The following is a 17,899-nucleotide window of genomic DNA, read 5'->3' as shown; positions in this document are numbered from 1 at the left end:
GTGGGGAGAGCGGGGTGGGGTTAGCATCAGTTTGGGGGTAGCAGGGTGGGAAGGGTTTTTTTTTGGGGGGGGGGTGTTGGGAAAAGGGGTGTATGGGGGGGATTTGTGCTGGGAGGGGTGCTGGAGGGAGAGGGGGCTGCTCGGTGGGGGGGGAGCAGGGGGTGTGGGAGCGATCTGCGGGCACGGAGTGGGGTGAGCAGGGCGCAGGGGGGTTTTGGGGGGAGTGGGGTGCATGGGGGGCTTTGTAGGGGCTGAGTGGGGTGAGCGAGGGGCTTGGTGGGGGCACAGCGGAGTTCCCCAGGGGTGTTGGGCAAGGGGGGGCTGCAGCACGGAGAGGAGCGGGGCTGGGGGCGGTGGGCGCGCGGGTGCACGGGATGAGGAAGAGGAGGCGTGGAGGAAGCACGTCCGGGCTGCGCTGGGGGCAGCGGGCCTGCGCGCTGCCTGGGTGGGTGGGTGGGTGGCCGTGGGGGGGCTGCAGGCTGGCTCCGGGGGCAGGGGGGGCTCTCTCTCTCTGCGGCAGCCTGGGTGGCTGCAGGGTGGCCCTGTCCTCCTGGCACCCTTGTAGGGGGCTGGAAAGCAAGGGGGTGGTGGCACCTCGTCCTCGTGGAAAGCCCCCGGGGACCCTCTCGGGCAGCCAGCCCGTTTCCCCATAGCACCCGATCGGGGCACGCTTTGGGGTGGGGGGGGGGAAAACCCAGCTCGTCTAAAATGGCCACTTGCCGTATGGCCCAGGGGCGGCCCCGCACCTCGGGGCTCCCCCAGCCAAACCAGGTTTGCTCCTATATTTGCTGCCGCTCGCTCTCGTTGGCCGCGGGGACCGGGACAGGTGGAGCTGGAGATGTTAATCCGGCCGCAGCATCCGCGGGGCGGCACGTGCACAGCACGGGCTGTCCCTGGCCAGCCATCTGCAGGGCTAGCGTGGGGCAGGATGCGTCCTGCCTCGCTCCCGGCCGGGTGTTTGGCAAAAAGGGGCTCCTTGCTGAGCCGCCTGTGGTATGAACACGCATAGGGGCATCACTCACGGCCGCCTTCCAGGCAGATCTGTGCCTCCCGTGGGGTGGAGCAGAGCTGGTGGGTCCCTACAGCCTCTACAGGGCTGCCTCCCCGCTCCCAGCCTCTGCCCCAAGCAGCAGGAGGTCGGGGTGCTGGGGCAGCTCCCTGATCTGCACGTGCTTCCCTGCTGCCCTGCAAACGGGCTGCAAAGGGGGAGCGGGCTCTGGGCAGGGGATATTTGCTGTGTTTTCATACCTGTTGCTCGGGAGGTGGAACGGAGCCCTTGAACGCTCCTCTGGCGCACGGTGCTGGTGCTGGAGGGGCTGCACCAAGGGCACCTGTGCTCCCCCTTCCCTCCAGGGCACCTGGCAAGTTGCTGCCTGCACAAATGAGCTTTACACCTGAGTGCCTTTCATTCATTGGGCAGCCTTTATTGCCTTCCTGAGGAGCGCCCTCTTTTTTTGTGCTCTCCTTGAGCAGCCTGTGCCACGTCCGTGACCTCTCCTGTCGTCGTTCTGATCCCTGCAGGCTGAGACTCTGGACGAGGGCACCCTTCCCACGCAACAATGGCACCCACGCTCGCCACCGCCCACCGCCGGCGCTGGTGGATGGCGTTCACGGCCATCATCGAGAACCTGTTCTTCTCCGCCGTCCTGCTGGGCTGGGGGTCCCTGCTCATCATGCTGAAGGCAGAAGGGTTTTACTCCTACCTCTGCCAAGAGTCGGGTAAGGATGCTCCGAGGAGCTGGTGGCTCCCGAGACGGGTGAAAAGGTGGCTGCTGGGGTTTGGTGGCGTGGTTCCCCACCTTGGGGTGGTGTGGGCTGGATGTGCATCCCTTTCCAAAAAGGAAGGCATACCTGTGATGGTTCAACCTGCCTGTGGTTGCTGCTGCTTTGCAGGGTGAACAGAAAAGGAGCCTCAAAGATTAGGTCCAGTTTTCCTGGACAGCCTCTTCCGCTTGGCCTTGAGTCCTGCCTCTGCTCGGAGGCCTGGCCGAGCGCTGCGAGGGAAGGCTGGTGTGGCCCCGTGGGTGTTGGGGGACGGTGAATGGCTCGTGGGGAGGGCTTGTGTGTACTGCTGGGGGGGGAAGGCTGCGATGTGACCGACAGGGAACCAGCAGAGCAAAGGGAGGCAGGAGCTGGGCGTCTGGGCTCTGGCCAGAGGTGTGAGAGAGCCGGTGAGACGGGAAGGTTGCACTGAGCTGGTGGGCATGGGATGGAGGAGGAAGCAGTGAGGGGAAGGAGGTGGAAACAAGTCCGTGGACCCAGAGCTGCACACCAGAGCCATACCTCAGTAGGTAACGGCTGAGAATAGTGGGGGAAATCTGCGATGTGGGGAAATGACCTCCAAGCAGTGAACAGTTGTGATGATACTTTGTTTTTTCCCCTCATTTGTTGCATTTTTGTTTCATCAGCCCCTTGTTATGGCCTCTTTGTGTGCCTGTGGGTGGCTGCCTCAGTTGCGTAGCTGCACCTGGCGGGTTTGGTTCTTGTCAGCTGTAGCGTGGCTGCTGCTTCTCCTTCCTGCCTTCTGCCCACAGCACGGTTCTTCCAAGCGTGTCCGTGTTGCTCACATCTCCAGCGGCCCTCCGGGTGACACGAGGGAGCATCCCCAGCAGCCAGACACCATTTAGGAGACTTCAGAGAGACTTTAGGAGACTCTTCAGGAGACTTAGGAGCCTAAAGAGGCTGCTGTGTTGTCACCAAGCCATGGTGACTTTGCCTCAGGCCAGTGTGAGAGGTCTTGTTAAACCCAGGTGGAGCTTTCTGCCACCGAGATAAAACACGCCAGAGCTGATAAGCAAACGCTGACTGCGGCTGAGAGCAGCCACTTTGCTATCGGTGCCCTGAGCTGTGCCCTGCTGACAGGAGCTGCACTTCACTTCGGGGCCTGTCCTCTTGCTTTTTGCTTCGATTGCATTCCATTCGTCTGCCTTTGCCCCAAATCGGCGAGATTTGCCGTGGCTTCTCACCCTGGTTTTCCCGTGCTGTGGTCTGGCTGAATCTCCCCACTGGGAGTGCCGGTGCCTCAGACCGCAGGGAGGAGGCGATGGAATCGCTGCCCCGGGGGCGATACCTTCCTCCCAGCCTGTGCCCTCAGGCAGGGCAATTTAAACCCTGAAAAGATGCTTAAGGAATCAAACATTCCCATTATCCTCAAATACTGGCTCAAAAAATGGCTTGTGATGAGCCTCAAGGAGCAGTTCTGCCAGTTTCCACCCTTGCTTACTCATTTTCCTTTCTCTGTTGTTGTCCTCACTGTAATAACCTCAGGGACGAGGTAGGGATAGCTCCAAATGTGGGGATAGCAGATGCCCTTGTCGTGGCAGAAGCCCTGGCTTGCACCGAGCTGCCTTTGACCCTTGCTGGGGTTAGGGTGGCCCAGCGGTTGCTTTTCTCAGCACAACCCATTGAATCATGCGGCTCTTGGCTGGAAGATGGGTGGAAACAAAGAAATTGTAACTAGTAGCCTTTGGGCACTTGTTGGTCCTAATGCCGCTGTGTGCATGTAAGCATTGCAAAAAAAAAAAAAAAAAAGACTTGTCCTAATGAGCCAAAGGTTCTTGGCAGGGCTTTTCGTTTGTCAGCAAAAGCTCTGCACTTTGTGATGCCTTTCAACAAAAGAGAAAACTAGACCTTGTCCCTTCCGCAGGCTCTTCTCTGAAGGTAGCAGCAGCTGCCCAGAACGTGGCTCCAATTCACGATGGGCTTGTGGTCTTCCTCGAGTCCCCCCCTTTTTTCCCCTTCTGCCCTTGGCTTCTGGTGCTGGGCTTTGCTTGTCCGCCCTACAACCATGTAGGGTCCGCTCGGTTGCACAAGAGCAGAGGTGGACACCTGGAAAAACCCCCATCGAAGCAACAAATATTTTCAAAGCAGTTGTGCAAGAGGGTATGAGTGGAGGGCTATGCTTGTTCCGGGTGGCAGACTTGACCACGGCGAGAGGTATGCTTGAAATTTGCTGACAAGGAATCCGGTGGTGGCACTTTGTTCCCATTTGAATTTTACTACACTACCACTTGGCCTTTAACCAACTGAAGCAGCATCTTTTATTCGGCTCGAATGCTGATTCCGCGGTCTTTATCAGGATTCGGGCCTTATCAGCTGCTGGGGAACTTAATCTGGTCAGGGCCTCGCGCTGCTGCGATGATACTTGGGTTGGGAAGCTCAAGGCTTAGGCATTTCTGAAGCACGTTTGAAGGAAAAAAAAAAAAGCACTGAACTTGGTAATCTGCTCACAAAGAGCAAAGATAAGGAGCCGGAGGGACAGAGGACCTTCCTGTAAGACGGGGCTGTGGAAAACCAAGGAGGCGATAAGCTAATTCAAGCTAATTCACCCACCTCAGCGTAACACACCTGGACGGGGGGCGAGGGAAGGCGCAGCCTCGCGGCCCTGTAGTACTGAGCTAAACCCTGGGGGTGTGGTGGGGCCTCACGGCCCGAAGGGCCCCTCGGGACTGGCGAGACGCGAGGAGGGCTCGTGGCGAGGCTGCGCACGCGACCCTGTAAACAGGAAAAAGCGTGAGCGCGGTAAAAGCTCGGGTTCAGCAGGAAGCTCGCTGCGCGGGCCTGCAGCTGTCGGCGGCGCTGGCTGGGGCGAGAACCGCTGCGGACCAAAACCGCAGCCGGGGAGCGACTGGGGGTTTAAATAACGCGGGGCTGGGGCTTCTCCGGGGCTCAGCGAGGGCAGGGAGGTGCGAGCGGAGGGGCAGGCGCGGAGGGAAGCCTGAACCCGTTGTGTTCGCAGCGGTGTAAGGCAAGAACATCTCCTCCCAGTTCCCAGAAGTATGACACCATCCTAAAAAGAGAAAACATGTTCTTATGTGGGCAGGCTGCGGATCAGTTGTTTGCACATGCATTTTGCTGTGATTTCTTAATTTTGTTTTCATTTTTTTTGCCAGCTCTCCCAGACTTTGTCCCTTTTTTTTTTTTTTCTTCATTTTATTTTTATTTTTAATAAAAGAAAATCTAAGAGGAAGGTGAAGCCACTCAGGCTGCGTCCTATAGTTATTGCCGGGGCTGTCTCTCCTGCTCAGCTCAGGCTGATCCAAGGAGCAAGATGAAAGGAAACCTGTGCCGGTGCGAGATGGCAGCCGCTCCTGAAAAAGCCAGGCTCATTCCTCAGGTGACCCGCTGTGCGCCCGGGATTCGGAGGGGTCAGCAAAGAGTAGTTAATGATTGACCCTCTCCTGAAACCTACAGCACTTCATGTGGGAGAAAGGATGGCTTTAAACGTCCCCGGAACAGCCTGAACAAATCCCAGCGATGAGCTTGACATAAATGATTACCGAGGCAGCCTTCCTCTCACCTAAGCTCTGCCACTCTTTAAATAGTAACTCAAAACTACTAATTGGGCAGCAGAAATCCTGCTGCTGGCGGGGGGAGCGCTGTAAAAGCAAGCACTATGCTCCTGTAATTGCTGACAAAGACTCGCAGCTCCTTCTGGCTGGTCGGTGAGACCGCGGGGAGCGTGCACGGACGCTCACGTGCTCCGGTGGCACTCGTGCACAACGCCCAAGGTGTACTTGGCAGGAGGATTTGGGGAGGGCACAGCCCTCGGCACAGGGACAGCCTTTCCCCAAAGTGCCGCTGTGGACAGAGCCGGGCACGTAGGAGATTTTCCCCGGCAGCATGGCGTGCACTGATCTGGAACAGGATCTGAGCCGTGATTGAAGGAAACGGCTGTTTGCCGTAGCCAGGCGTGTTGGGTAGGTGAGCAGCGAGGCAGGTTCTCTGCCCATTAATCTCCTCCTGTCCGTGTCACGCGCTGCCACTCACTCCCCTTGCAGGTGACCCACCAGCTCCCCGGCCAGGCACCTGCAGCCCCTCCAAAATCTTCTATTTGCGGCACCTCCTGGAGATTCCCCAGACGAGGAGGTGCCAAGGGCTGCTCAAATCCTTTCCATTACGCCTCGCTGGATCTTCCCTTGTTGCTCAGGGGCTGCTGCTATTTTCACAAACAATTTGTATTTCCACATAGCGCTGCTGCCTGGCCCCTCCTCGGAGCTGGCGGCGAGCAGCTGTAACCAAGGCGGTTGGGTACAGGCACAGCCTGCATTCGCTGCCCTGGTCCCAGCCCTCCTGGCTGCAGCAAGGCTGCAGAGGTGGCCAAGCCCCCTTCGCTGGTCCTCCTGGTGCTGTTGGAGGGCCTGCAGTCAGCGGGAGCACCTTGGGGTCATGCTGTGACCGTACACATCCATGTATTAACGTCAATTAATCTGTTGCGGCTCCCGGTGCTGAATATTTCTGGTTTGAGATCCTCTTGCTGGCCATGCGTATAGCTGTAAGGTCACCGCACTGCCCACGTCCCTTCGTCCACAGCTGAGCTGTGTCCGCACAGTGCTGACACAGGGAAATCACTGCTGTTTTGTCACTCTTCCCCCCCCCCCCAGCACACCACCCCTCTTGTTTTTCCGACTTCAGCCTCGCACCACATCTGTTTCCTGTGAGCTTATCTCAGTGGAGAGCCCCGAAGCCTTGGTGCTCGGAGCCCTGCACCTCCGCCTGCTGCGTGGAGATGCTGTGGAACGTCGGTGTTCGGGGTCCTGAGCCACAGCACGAGGAGATGGTGAAGGAAAGATTGGTGAAGAGATTTAGAGGTGGTGTGAAGCCACAGAGGCTCCCAGGTCTGTCCAGGACTGATTTCTAAGGACTTGACTTGAGTGCATCCCCCCTGCAGAAGGAATGCTTCTGCACAGGGCCTTTTGGGGACATGTCTGTCATTTCGGCTACCCGTGGCTAGCAGGGGGAGAGAAGGGATGGATTAATTATCCGCCAGGAGCAAATAGCAAAGGGAATGAGCAAACAGTCATAGCTGATCACAGGTGGTTTGAGACCATCTTAGAGCTGTTTTTGGGGGCAGTGTGAATGGAAACGCCTCGCATCCTCCCCAGAGGGCTGGGAGGGGGCAGAGGAAGGATTGCAGGAGCTCGTAAGCCTCTGATATCAGCGTCTGAATTCCTGCTAATACCTGGCGTCTGGAAGGTGGCCCGTGCTTTGTTTGCGATTGACACAGAGCCGGGAGGGTTGTTTTGGCAAGCAGGAGAGAAAAATGCCAGCTGGGAGAAGCAGGGTGAAACCAGTTACTGCCAGGGCTTGGGGGGAACGGGGTGGAAGGGGACGTGGGACAGGGACATGGGGTGGCACGGGCAGCTGGGGGGAGCCTGACCATGATCTCACCAAGCAGCAAGCGTCCTCGCTCAAATATTAGGAATATTAGGGATTCCTGCTAATTAACACAGATGGTTACATAGGCGACTCCTCTCTCTATTCTTCCTTTAATATTGAATTTTGTCAGATCAATTATTAAATACGGAGGAGAGTGCTTTATGTCACTGGCTCACTGCAGCAGTTTAAAAAAGAAAGGCAAGTGCTTTGTCATACCAGCAAAGGTTACCGAAACGTCAGATAAGCACCGGGCGAAGGAGGGGTGGAGCGCACCAAACCTCTGGGCTAACGAAAGTCTGAAGGCACCCACGTTGTTGGAGGACACTTAAACCTTCCTGGGATGGGCTTGGGACAGGAGGGGAGGTGGCAAGAGCCAGTGAAATTGCTGCTGCAGAGAAAAGGGAACTTCTTTCTTTTTCCTTTTCTTTCTTTCTTTCCCCCCCCCCTCTCCGTCCTGTTTCTGTGTCTGTTACACAACGCAAGCTCTGTTCGGCGTGGGAGTCTGCCTGCACAGTTCCTCAAGTCAAGTCAAGAGCAGAAAGTCAGCGGTGTAACTGATCCGTGTCGCCTAAACCCACTTGGAAAACACAGAGAAAAAAATAGTAATTACGGGGTCAAAGCTAAAGATGCACCAACCTGTTAATAACCAGCGAGGGCAGGTGAGCTGCCTGCCCTCCCGGGAGCAGCGCGGTGGCCGCTGCCTCCCCATCCCTCTCACGGCGAGGGCAGGAGGCTCGTCCTTCAAGCTCCGCGCCAGGCCTCGTCAGCCCGGCATCTGGACCCAAAATAGCTGCTTTGGCTGTAGTTATCACTTCCAGTTTAGTTCGGAAAAAATCCTTGATGACACGCCAGTCCTGGATTAGGAGTACTTTAGTTTTTATCTCGGTCCCTTCCAGTCCTGCTGGGGTAGTGCCCTGTAATTCGGGTAGTTCTATAAATTAATGGGGCTCTGTCCTCAGGTTGCTCTGCCCTGTCCTGAGGTTGTTGCCCTCCTGCTCCTTCTTCATGGGAGACTTGTTCCCGGGCGCCTGCGCACCCTTTGCTCCGAGCTGACCTTGTCAGCTGTCCCCTGTCCTTCTGCTCTTTTTCTCTCCCTTCTCCATTTCTTACTGATTGTAATCAAAATAACTGAGATTATTTCAGAGGCTCCTCTCTACCTTGCCTGCCTCCAAGCCCTGTCCCAACACGCTGCAATGATGCTCCTCTATCGTCCCATGCAGGAAACTCCACGGGCAGCCCTGAGCACGAGAACAGCACGGCGGCAGAGCACAAGTGGCCAACGTGCAACGCCCAGGACGAGATGCTGAACCTGGCCTTCACCATCGGCTCCTTCCTGCTCAGCGCCATCACGCTGCCCCTGGGCATCGTCATGGACAAGTACGGCCCTCGCAAGCTGCGGCTGCTGGGCAGGTCGGTGTCCTGGGCAGCAGGGTGGGCCGAGGGGCAAATTCATGTTTTATCAGAGGCTGAGGGGTTCTGTGCCTGTTGGCCTGTCCCTAAAACCTCGGGAATGTTATGGGGGGTTGGTCTGGGAGCTGCTGGCTGTGTATGGGGTGCCTGAGCAGCTCTGGGATGGTTTTGGCTAGCGTTGAGCTGCACGGCGAGTTGCTCTACAAGGGAAGGGCTTGGGACTCTGTGTCCAAGCTTCAGCTCTCCAGCGTTGCTCCCTGCTTCCCGGCCAGATGGAGCCCGGAGGAAGAGCGGAGTCACTTGTGAGTCACAGCGGCTAGCTTTTTCCCTTCAGCTGGGAGCTATGTCCTGAGAGGCACAAAACCAAGATGTTACATCAGAGCTCGCAAGCTGGGGAGTTAACTCTGAGATAAACCCGTCCTGCCTGCCTTTTCTGGGTTCCCTCTGTGCCATGTGGTGTCTGCGTTGCTTTCTGCCCCAGATAACAACATCAGTCACAGCTTCTGCCGTGTCATGGGAGAATGTGGCTTGCTGGGCACAGTGGGCCCCAGCGCTGCTGAGTTTTATAGCACTGACCTGTACCAAAACCAAACTGGCCCGTAGGCAGGGTGGGAAAAAGAGGGCAAGCCTGACTCAGCCCCTACCTGAGAGGAGCTGTGACCGCAGCTGGGTCACAGAACCGAGGCTGCTGCTGTCCTTGGTCACCTCGAGGGGATGACTAGCCAAGCTCTGTGCTGGAAAAGCAGCGGGGCATCTGGGTTCGGTGAGAGCTGTGCCAGAGCAGTGGGAGGGAATGTTGCTGCTTCAGCCCTTGTGCAAGGCTTCTCTGTAATCTCCGGGTATTTCCCTGGATTTTTGTTTCCAAATTGCCTGCTCCCTTACATAAATTACACAGCGCTGGCTTAACGAGGTGCTGAGGAGGGAGAGGGATGTGTAATTTCTTGCACGTAAGGCTGGCTGGACTCATGGTTTTGGTTCCCTTTCAGCGCCTGCTTCTCTGTGTCCTGCGTGCTGATCGCATACGGTGCCAGTAACCCAGACTGTAAGTAGGCATTTGGTGCTCAGCTGGGAGGGCTTTGGGGCTGCGGCCCCGTTTTTGGGGTGCAGATGAATGTGGACGGAGCTGTGTGCTCCACGTGCAGCCCTGGGGTCTCGCTGGGGACACAAACCATGGATCTGCTGGCCTGGGGGGGGCTCCGTGGCTCAGGGAGGGCTGGTGTTTTACAGCCATAAGTGCTTGGCAAGGGCCAAATGCCTGAGATAGCCAGGTCTCCCGCAGCTTTGTTCTTGCCAAGTGCTGTAAGAAGCAATTTCAAGCAAGTTCCTGGCTTTTCCAGGGTTGGGAAGTAGGTAATAGCACACGATGTGTAATCTGCTTTCTCATTGGGGATGGCTGGAGCGTGGTCCTCAAGACCAGATAGTGCAATGGCACTTTGGATCCAATTCCTTCAAGTAAATCTTCCTTCTGGGACCCATTCAGAGAAGCTACATCAGCAAGCCATAGAGAAAAGACTCTCACTCACCATGTGGCCAGGGAGATGGGTACTGGTGGGATGAGCTGGGTTGGGAGGAATGCGGCACGTCCCAAGGGTGCTGGTCCACTGACGTTTGCATGTTGGGACCAAAGCCCTGATGGCACATTGGTCTCCTTTCCCTCCCCACCCCAGTAATGGCTCCTGAGCCTTTTTTATTTTGTTGCAGCTCTGTCTGTGCTGATATTCATTGCGCTGGCTCTGAACGGCTTTGGTGGGATGTGCATGACCTTCACATCGCTCACGGTAAGCAAAGAGTTACCACCTGACTCTTATTTTATTCCTTACTGTGGCTGTGAGCTGGGCTAGCAGGAAGGAACAAAGTGGATCTCTTGCCTGTGGCTTGAGTAGCACATGGCTTTGTTTGGAACAAAGGGTCGGTCACACTTTTACCTGAAAGGCTGGGTGTTAGCTGGTTAGTCTCAGGCTTTTTTTCTCCGTTCCTTTATTACTTGCCTCTTGCATCTCAGATGGAGGTGAACAAAATAAGTTTTTTTTTGGCTCAGGCTCAGATTGCCGTGTGCCTCTACATGCAGCGCCCAGCTTAGCTTTGACAAACTGAGGGAAGCATCAGGAGGGTGCAGAGCCCTTGCAGCAGGGCAGGACCAGCTTCTTGCGAGCGCTTTTTGCATCTCTTCCCCCATTTTCCAGCACAAAAGTTTTTGCTCTCAGAAGGGCGAGAGTCCCTTCCAGGTTTCCTTAGAAAAGCTGAGCTGCTGAATGCCCCCGGCTCCGTCTGCGCAGCTGCGTGGGTCGCATCAGTCCGTGGGTTGTGTTACAAGCACTGGTCAACAACCGTCAGCTGGGTCCCTGCGTTTTGGGGTTCGTGTTGCCTGGAGAGAGAAGCGGTATCGCTCTCCAAGTAGCTGCTTGATTTTCCACCTCATTACCCTTGTCAGTGTGGCTGAACCAGGGCCGGGTGGAAAAGCTCCTAGAAAAGAGCCTGGGAAGCACTGATTGAAAACTTTCTGATTTGGACAGCGTTACCTTGGGTTCGCTGTTAAAAGTTAAACTCGTAGTTAAGGTTACCTCTCAGTTAACGTGGATTAGGCACTGGCTGAACTCCTGAGACCTGCATCTGGCAGAGACTGGGTTTAGAGATCACCGCGTGCGCCGCGATGTTGTTGCTGCTGTTGCTTTCGTATTCAAAGCTTTCAAAAGTGTGTGCAGATGTCGGTCTCGCGGCTGTATGTAATGTTCTTCACTGGAAGCCTTGGCCACGCTCCCAAAGAACTGTGGGGCAAATGTCATCCTGCCACGCTTCAAAAACAAGCAAGGAAGAGAGGAGCACATTGGTACTGCAGGGGGAGAGGAGAGGATTCCCGTCCTGCAGCTGCCAGCTTTGGTTATTGTCTCTCTGGGTGGTTATTAAGGGGTCACGGATTGTTTTTGAGCCACTGGTGATGATAGGAGGAATGGCAAGGGTAGGGCTGAGACTGGATGTGCTGTACCGTGGCTTTTAGCAGCAGAAGAAATAAGCAAAGCCACTTATTAGTGCCCTCGTTAGCGAGCCGGTTTCACAGCACAGAGGAAGTACGGCTGCAGGAAAAAGGTCAAATCTTCCAAGAAGTGATCCAAGCCTTGGGGAGGGCTGGAGCAAGCAGCAGAGCTGTGGGTTCATGCAGGGAGACCGCAGGTGGAGCCGGCTCCTCCAGGCAGCGGTGTGCATTGCGGGGAGCTGGGATGGCCTCGGGTCCAATTCCCCAAATCCAGGCACGGACAGAACTGCACGTGCCTTCGTGCAGAGGCATTTCGGCACCTGAGGTGTGTAAAAGTGATTAAAAACAGTCCGAGGTGGGAGGGAAGCACCTCACCTGCACCACGATGTTGCTGCAGCCGGTGACTTACAGGCGCGTGTGTTTTGCTCGCCAGCAGCTCGCCGCCGTGTCCCTGCGTGGCTCTGCTTACGAGCCACGGTCTGTGCCTCGAGTCACCTTCCTGGGTGGCACGAGGATCTCTTACGGGTGCCTTCCAGCCATGGCCCATGGGGATGGAGCATGGCGAGGGAGGGATGTGGGGACGGCAGGTCATTGCACGGAGGCGGTGAGCGGGAATCAGCACCCGGTGCCAAGGGGGCTCGTTCTGGCTGACACCAGCGCAGGCTGCTGAGTGCGCACGAGTCGAAGCAAAGTGACTTCCTCGTCCAGCCAGCGACCTGGAATGCCCTAGGAAATGGGTCAAACCCACTGGTGCGTGAGCTGGTCCCGTGCCACCCCTGAGTGGCTGCTCGGTGGCAGGGTGGGCACCCCAGCACCCCATGTGCCGCGGTCGGGCACTCTTTTGGGTGCTGGGGACCCCCACAAGCATGGGGGGGGGTCTGATGGTCTTCTGCAAGGGTTTAGGGAAGGGGACAAATGGGACTGCAGCCCAGGCAGTGCCCCACGAAGCGTGCCTCTTGGATTTGAAGGGTTTTTCAGCAACAAGTCCCCAGGGTTTGCCGGCAGCGCGTGGCACCCTGCAGGGCCGGGCTGCCTGCGCCGGGTGCTGCGGCTCGGGGAGGAGGGGGAGCAAGCAAGAGAGCGGCGGTGTTCCCGCTTCTGGGAACAAGGTCAGGCTGTGCCTGCTGTTAAAATGCAGAGGGGGAGATTTCTGCCTCGTGACTCGGTCTTAGCCAATATAAGGGGAGACTGGAAATGGAAACAGATCCGTATTGGTGGCTCTGACAGCAACACAGGAATCTGGCGCTGGTTCTGCTCCGGAGCTATTTCATGCAAAGAAATAAACATGTGTGATAAATTACCACAAAGAGCCTTTTATAGATTGTTTTCTGTTCTGTTTTCCTTTCAAAGAATTACAGCTGCTTTGCTCTTATTTTCTGCTGCAAACAGCACCCTTCGGTCGGGGCGGGGGGGGATCTCTGCATAGGGAACCTTCTCTGCTCGGAAATATTAGCAGGATTTAGGGCTCTGGGGTCTTTTGTTGGAGAACGGGAACAGGAATTTCCATATGCCTCGAACAAAGCGGTCAGTTTGAGGCTTTCTTGAAGAACAGATTTTTATTGTCCGTAATATTTCCAAATATACCTCCTGATAGGCAAACCAAAGTTTTCCAGTTCTCAGTCCCTTGACTTTTTTCCACTGTTCTTTCAGGAAGGAGGGACACTGGGTTTGGTAATGCCACCGTGGTGGTTTTTGTGGTGTCCTTTGCATAGGGACTGTCTCCAGGGAAAAGCTGAAAAATTGTAAAACTAATTGAAGGTTTTAAACTCGCTATAGGGTAAATGAGGAGAAAATCATCTGCAAGAGGAAACGAGGAAGTGATTTTATCAGTTTAGGATTGCAAACCTGTAATAAAGGACTCCAGGAAAAAATAGTTATGGTATGGCAAAATTCAGTTAGTATCTTTCAGACAGGGCATAAAGTTAATTATACATTGAGCATTATTGACCTTTAAACAGAAGACATAAGTTTCTTCATGGTAGATCTTCCGGAATTGAGACACTCGTACCAGAATAGGCAGAAGTTAATGGAGGAGTCTGTTCGGGCCTGTAGGAGTAAGGTCAGACTGAGGATCAGATCTTTTTGGTGGCAGGAAAGCAAAGAGCCTACTTGCTCTGTGGTTTTGTTATGTTTTGTGTTTTGATTTTTTTTAAAATTATTATTTTCTTGTCCCTAGGGTTCATATTTTTCCAGTGCTCACTGCTGTAAAGACAGCTGTAAAAATGTCTGAGTAAATATTGTATGTTATTTTAGTAGCTGCTCTTCAGAGGAGACCTGCACAGGCATTGCCAGTGCTGGCACTGGCAGTCTGAGGGTTTTTGTCTGGGTCTGGGCTATTTTCTCTTTGCCTCCCCCGTCCCCTCAGGTAGTCTCAGATTTCCTTTCCCCCCAGTGCTCGGTGTTAGCAGTTGCAGTTGATAAGATCTTATCCAACCCAATGAATCTCCTCTATCCAATTTTCTTTAAGCCAGCCACTTGCTTGGTGCCAAATAGGATTTTAGGAAGCCTCAAGCCTTTCTAGGACTTGTGTCCCCATCGAGGCAAAGCAGACTCGGGTTTCCCAGACGTGGCTGCTTGCTTTCGGGCTTGCTCTAGGTGTCCGGTAGCCCCCGGAGCAGGAGGATCCACCTGGGAGCTGCTTGTCTGCTTATGAAAAAGGCCTTTTGTGATCTCTGGGGCTCCGGGGAAAAGCAGCCGGAGCCAAGAAGCAGCTGTGTTTGTGAGCTGCCCAGCAGCAGCAGCTGTTTGTTGTAATTTCTGGAGATTGTTTCAGGTTTGGGGCATTCGAGGTGAAACAAATGCCCTGCCTGCTGACGGCAACCAGCCTCTGCAACCTGCAGATATTTCATTCTGCAGATGCAGTTTTCTGGGGTGTGTATTTTAGGCCAGCGCTCCCAGGGAGAGATTTCTGAGCCTGGTAACAGACCTTTGGATCCTTTGCCGTTTCCTGTCTGCAGCTCCTGAAAGCAGCCTGTTGGCAGCGCTCCCGGATGCGGGGATCTGGGGATGGGTGTGGGGATCCTCGCCGCAGAGGAGCACGGTGCTTTCTGCCTCCTCCGTGCCTGATCGGGGCTCAGCATCGGGCTCAGCGCATCGCTGCTGCTGTTCCTGGGCTGGGGTTATCCAAGGACCTGGAGGCTGCACTGCATAGAAAGCTCTGCAGTGAGACAGGGAGATGATAAACAGCCAGATGGATCCCGGAGTGTTCCTGCGCAGGAATACTTGTGCTGTAAACACGCTGGTCCCACCGTGACACAAGCCAGATTCACTTGCCTTATATGCTGCTCCTGGGAAAGATGGATTTGTTTTCCAGCAGCGAAACGGGAATGTGATGAGAGCATTTGCTTCCTCGGGCTCCAATATTCTCTGAATCATTTTGTTCAGCTGTGTCTGAAAACAGATAGAACGCCGGTTAGGCTTTCAGTCCTAGAAGGCACCCACAGTGTCTGGCTTAAAGGCCCTCCAGGGCTGATGTGGTGGTGATGCCCACCACCAACTCCACAAGTGAATTTGGGGAGTTGGTGACCTGAAAAGGGAGGCGGGAGGGAAATCTGGCTGCCTGAAGCAGCACCTCTGCCCTCTGAGCAGCCTCAGGAGGTCTCGGCTCAGCTCTCTGCACCCTACAGCTTCATGGCTTCTCCCTGTGATTTTCAGCTAGCAGGCCGGTGTAGAAAAATGGGAAGTTCCTCCTTTCCCTTGAGCGGGAAGGTCTCGGGGCTTTTTCTGCCTGCTCAGCTTTGCTTTCGGGTCCCGAGTGGAAACAAGGGCTGGAGAGGCAGTCTGGATAGAGCTGCTGAGCTGGCTGAACTGCTGCGTGAGGTGCTCCTCGCTGCCCTGCCGAGAGCTTTGCTTTCCCAACAGCTCCTTGCAGAACCAGCCCCATCTGCTCTCGGCGATGCCATTGCACCCGACCGGAGCCGGGTCTCTCTTGCAGAGAGCCTGCCTGCACAGGGGGACCTAGCAAAGCGGTCTTTGTCCCCGTTCCTTCTTGTTATAACGGGAGCTTTCTGATCTACCACAAGGATTTGGGTGCTGACCCAAGGTGTGTAAGCAAACCTGGCAGTTGGAGGTGTCGCGGGGTGTGCTGGAGATCGTTCAGCTATCGCAGCCCGTGGCTAGCAGCTCCTGCCTCAAAGGAGGGTGACTGGCAGAGAACTCGAGCGTATATTTTTGGAAAGGAAAAGAGGTGGTGGCTGTAGCCTCGGGGAAAGGAACTCAAAGAAAGCACAAGGGCTGGAACAAACAATCCTGTGCTAAAGGTGACCAATGCAAAGCACGCTGTCAGTCTGGAAGGAAGCAGTATCATTAAGCGAATAAATCTTGGATAGTGGACGTTCCCTGACACTGGAGACACCGCTGCAACCCACAGGGCACTATCCTGAAGAGCTAAGCTGTTCTTGAAGAAAACTGTTTCCTTCAGGCTCTGGTATCCAGAAGTCTTGATCCTAAATGCCCGTATCTTCTCAAGAGAGCCTCCTTCCCACTTCTTGCCTCGTCTTCCCTTCCCAACAGCAACCTGTTTCAACCGATTTTTCTCCCCCCAGCTGCCCAACATGTTTGGTGACCTTCGTTCCACGTTCATTGCTCTGATGATTGGCTCCTATGCTTCCTCTGCTGTGACCTTTCCAGGAATCAAGGTGAGGCTGTGGGACCGTGACTCATTCCTGGTGCTGTTGTGCCGGGGTTTTGCACCATTTAGCAATAATGTGGAAGGAAAGAGGGACTAATTGTTAAAGCGCTTTTTTAGAGATGCTTTTACGAGATTCAGTTCCTGTGTGTGTTTAAAGACTTCCCAAGTGCCTGTCTCAATAACTCAATGAATGCTGTAAAGAGGATGGTCTGTTTGCTAACACACCGTAAGATTTTAAGGGTGTTCAGTAAGGAAAAATGAAGAGCTGATGATTACTTTTTAATGAAAGTCTGTTTTGTTTTATATATATAAAAAATAACTCCAGGTATTATTTAAGTGTATTTTTAATACATGTGTGTACTTCATCTGTTTGGTTGTTGCCGATGGTTGGCTTTGAGCACTTCAGAGCTAGCAAACTGCATTGAGGGGAGAGAAGAGATGGTCTCTTGGGCTGCCTTGGTGGTCTCTAGCGGTTCTGAACCAGCGATGGTTCGCTGCAGAGCCAGAGTAAGAGACACACAGTAAAAGAAGGCCCCTTCCAAGGGCGTAGGGAAGCTCCTGTTGGCTTTCCAAGGAGAAGGTCCTTGGTGAAAATCTTCGGCAGCCATTTGTGATACAGCTGCATGCTATTCCAGCTGGAGGTCCCCTTGCTGCTGTAGTTGTCGTTAAAGATGTGCATGTACAGCTCTCTCCAAGCCTGCATGTCACAGAACTGTCCTTTGTTACTGTTTGTGTTAAACCCATTTTAAATATAGCATGTTCTTTTTCACAACTTCCTTTCAGATGATATTCTAAGAATACTGAAGATCTTTCTGCTCTTACAGCCAAAACCGTATTTCCTTGTGCTTTGTAGGTTATATATGACTTTGGGGTCTCCTTCATCCTCATTCTGCTCGTGTGGGCAAGCTGTGCGGGACTGGTTTTCCTCAACTGTTTCTTCAACTGGCCACTGGAGCCTTTCCCGGGACCAGAAGACATGGACTACACGTAAGCATCATCTAGATTACCTCTGGGGGCTAATCTCATTCTTAATTCTCTAGAAAGTGGTGGCACAGCTAATAGAGAGGAATGGGCAGGGAATTCCTTTGCATGTTGTTTATTGCTGCCATTTCTTCTGAGGTTGAGGATTTATGTCTGCCATTAGATTTTTATCTCAACTGGTGAATATCTGTGGAAAGTTGAACCTTCCAAAGCATAGGAGTCATGAAGAGAACAATCTGCCAGAAGCAATAAGCATTTCTATACTGACCTACACCAAACTGGCCCAGGGCCTATATCTCTCTGCATGCTCTGGATCCAGGCCATTTGTGGGTTTGTAGATGAAAACTAGTGCCTTGAATCCACACACAGACTGATTCCTGCAACTCTGCTGCCTCTGGTTCCCTACCCTGTGTTGCAGTTCTCATTCCCTTTACTTCCCGACAGGGTGAAAATAAAGTTCAGCTGGCTGGGATTTGACCACAAGATCACCGGGAAGCAGTTCTACAAGCAAGTCACGACCGTGGGACGCCGTCTCAGTGTGGGGAGCTCCATGAAGGGCCCCAAGGAGCTGACAGCCTTGCAAGAGAACAACAAGCTCTGTCTGTCCACGGTGGACCTCGAAGTGAAGTGCCAGCCCGACAGCTCAGGTGTGGTTCCCCGGGTGCCCGGGGATGCTTGCTCTGGCAGAAGGCCGGCGGGCTCTCTGCTCCGCTCCAGACCTGTTTTTATCAGATAGTGTGATAGGTGAT

The 17,899-nt window shown here is 54.4% G+C and overlaps 1 protein-coding gene and 1 long non-coding RNA gene across 4 annotated transcripts in view; one reads left to right on the top strand and one right to left on the bottom strand.

The window, feature by feature from the left end:
- Positions 1–1,559: 1,559 nt before the first annotated feature.
- The window catches only part of SLC43A2 (solute carrier family 43 member 2), a 29,935-nt gene continuing 13,595 nt past the window's right edge, over positions 1,560–17,899 (top strand). Inside the window, exons 1-7 of the mRNA XM_035342875.1 lie at positions 1,560–1,719; positions 8,379–8,568; positions 9,555–9,610; positions 10,270–10,346; positions 16,084–16,176; positions 17,023–17,156; positions 17,595–17,797. Coding sequence (XP_035198766.1) covers positions 1,560–1,719; positions 8,379–8,568; positions 9,555–9,610; positions 10,270–10,346; positions 16,084–16,176; positions 17,023–17,156; positions 17,595–17,797 — 913 coding nt within the window. The remainder of the gene's footprint in view (positions 1,720–8,378; positions 8,569–9,554; positions 9,611–10,269; positions 10,347–16,083; positions 16,177–17,022; positions 17,157–17,594; positions 17,798–17,899) is intronic.
- On the bottom strand, positions 12,483–15,695 carry LOC118176151. Of its 3 annotated transcripts, none has more exons than XR_004755282.1 (4): positions 15,577–15,695; positions 14,466–14,929; positions 13,488–13,585; positions 12,483–13,271 (listed from the first exon to the last, which is right to left on the bottom strand). It is a non-coding gene; the product is annotated as an uncharacterized LOC118176151 (long non-coding RNA). The 3 variants fall into 3 exon arrangements; XR_004755283.1 differs by lacking the exon at positions 15,577–15,695 and adding an exon at positions 15,066–15,179; XR_004755281.1 differs by lacking the exon at positions 15,577–15,695 and having other exon boundaries at positions 14,466–15,187.

This window comes from Oxyura jamaicensis, chromosome 19 (assembly GCF_011077185.1).
Source record: "Oxyura jamaicensis isolate SHBP4307 breed ruddy duck chromosome 19, BPBGC_Ojam_1.0, whole genome shotgun sequence".
NCBI classification, from domain to species: Eukaryota; Metazoa; Chordata; class Aves; order Anseriformes; family Anatidae; genus Oxyura; species Oxyura jamaicensis.
Note: the sequence above shows the minus strand (reverse complement) of the source record. Positions and strands in the feature narration are given on the sequence as shown.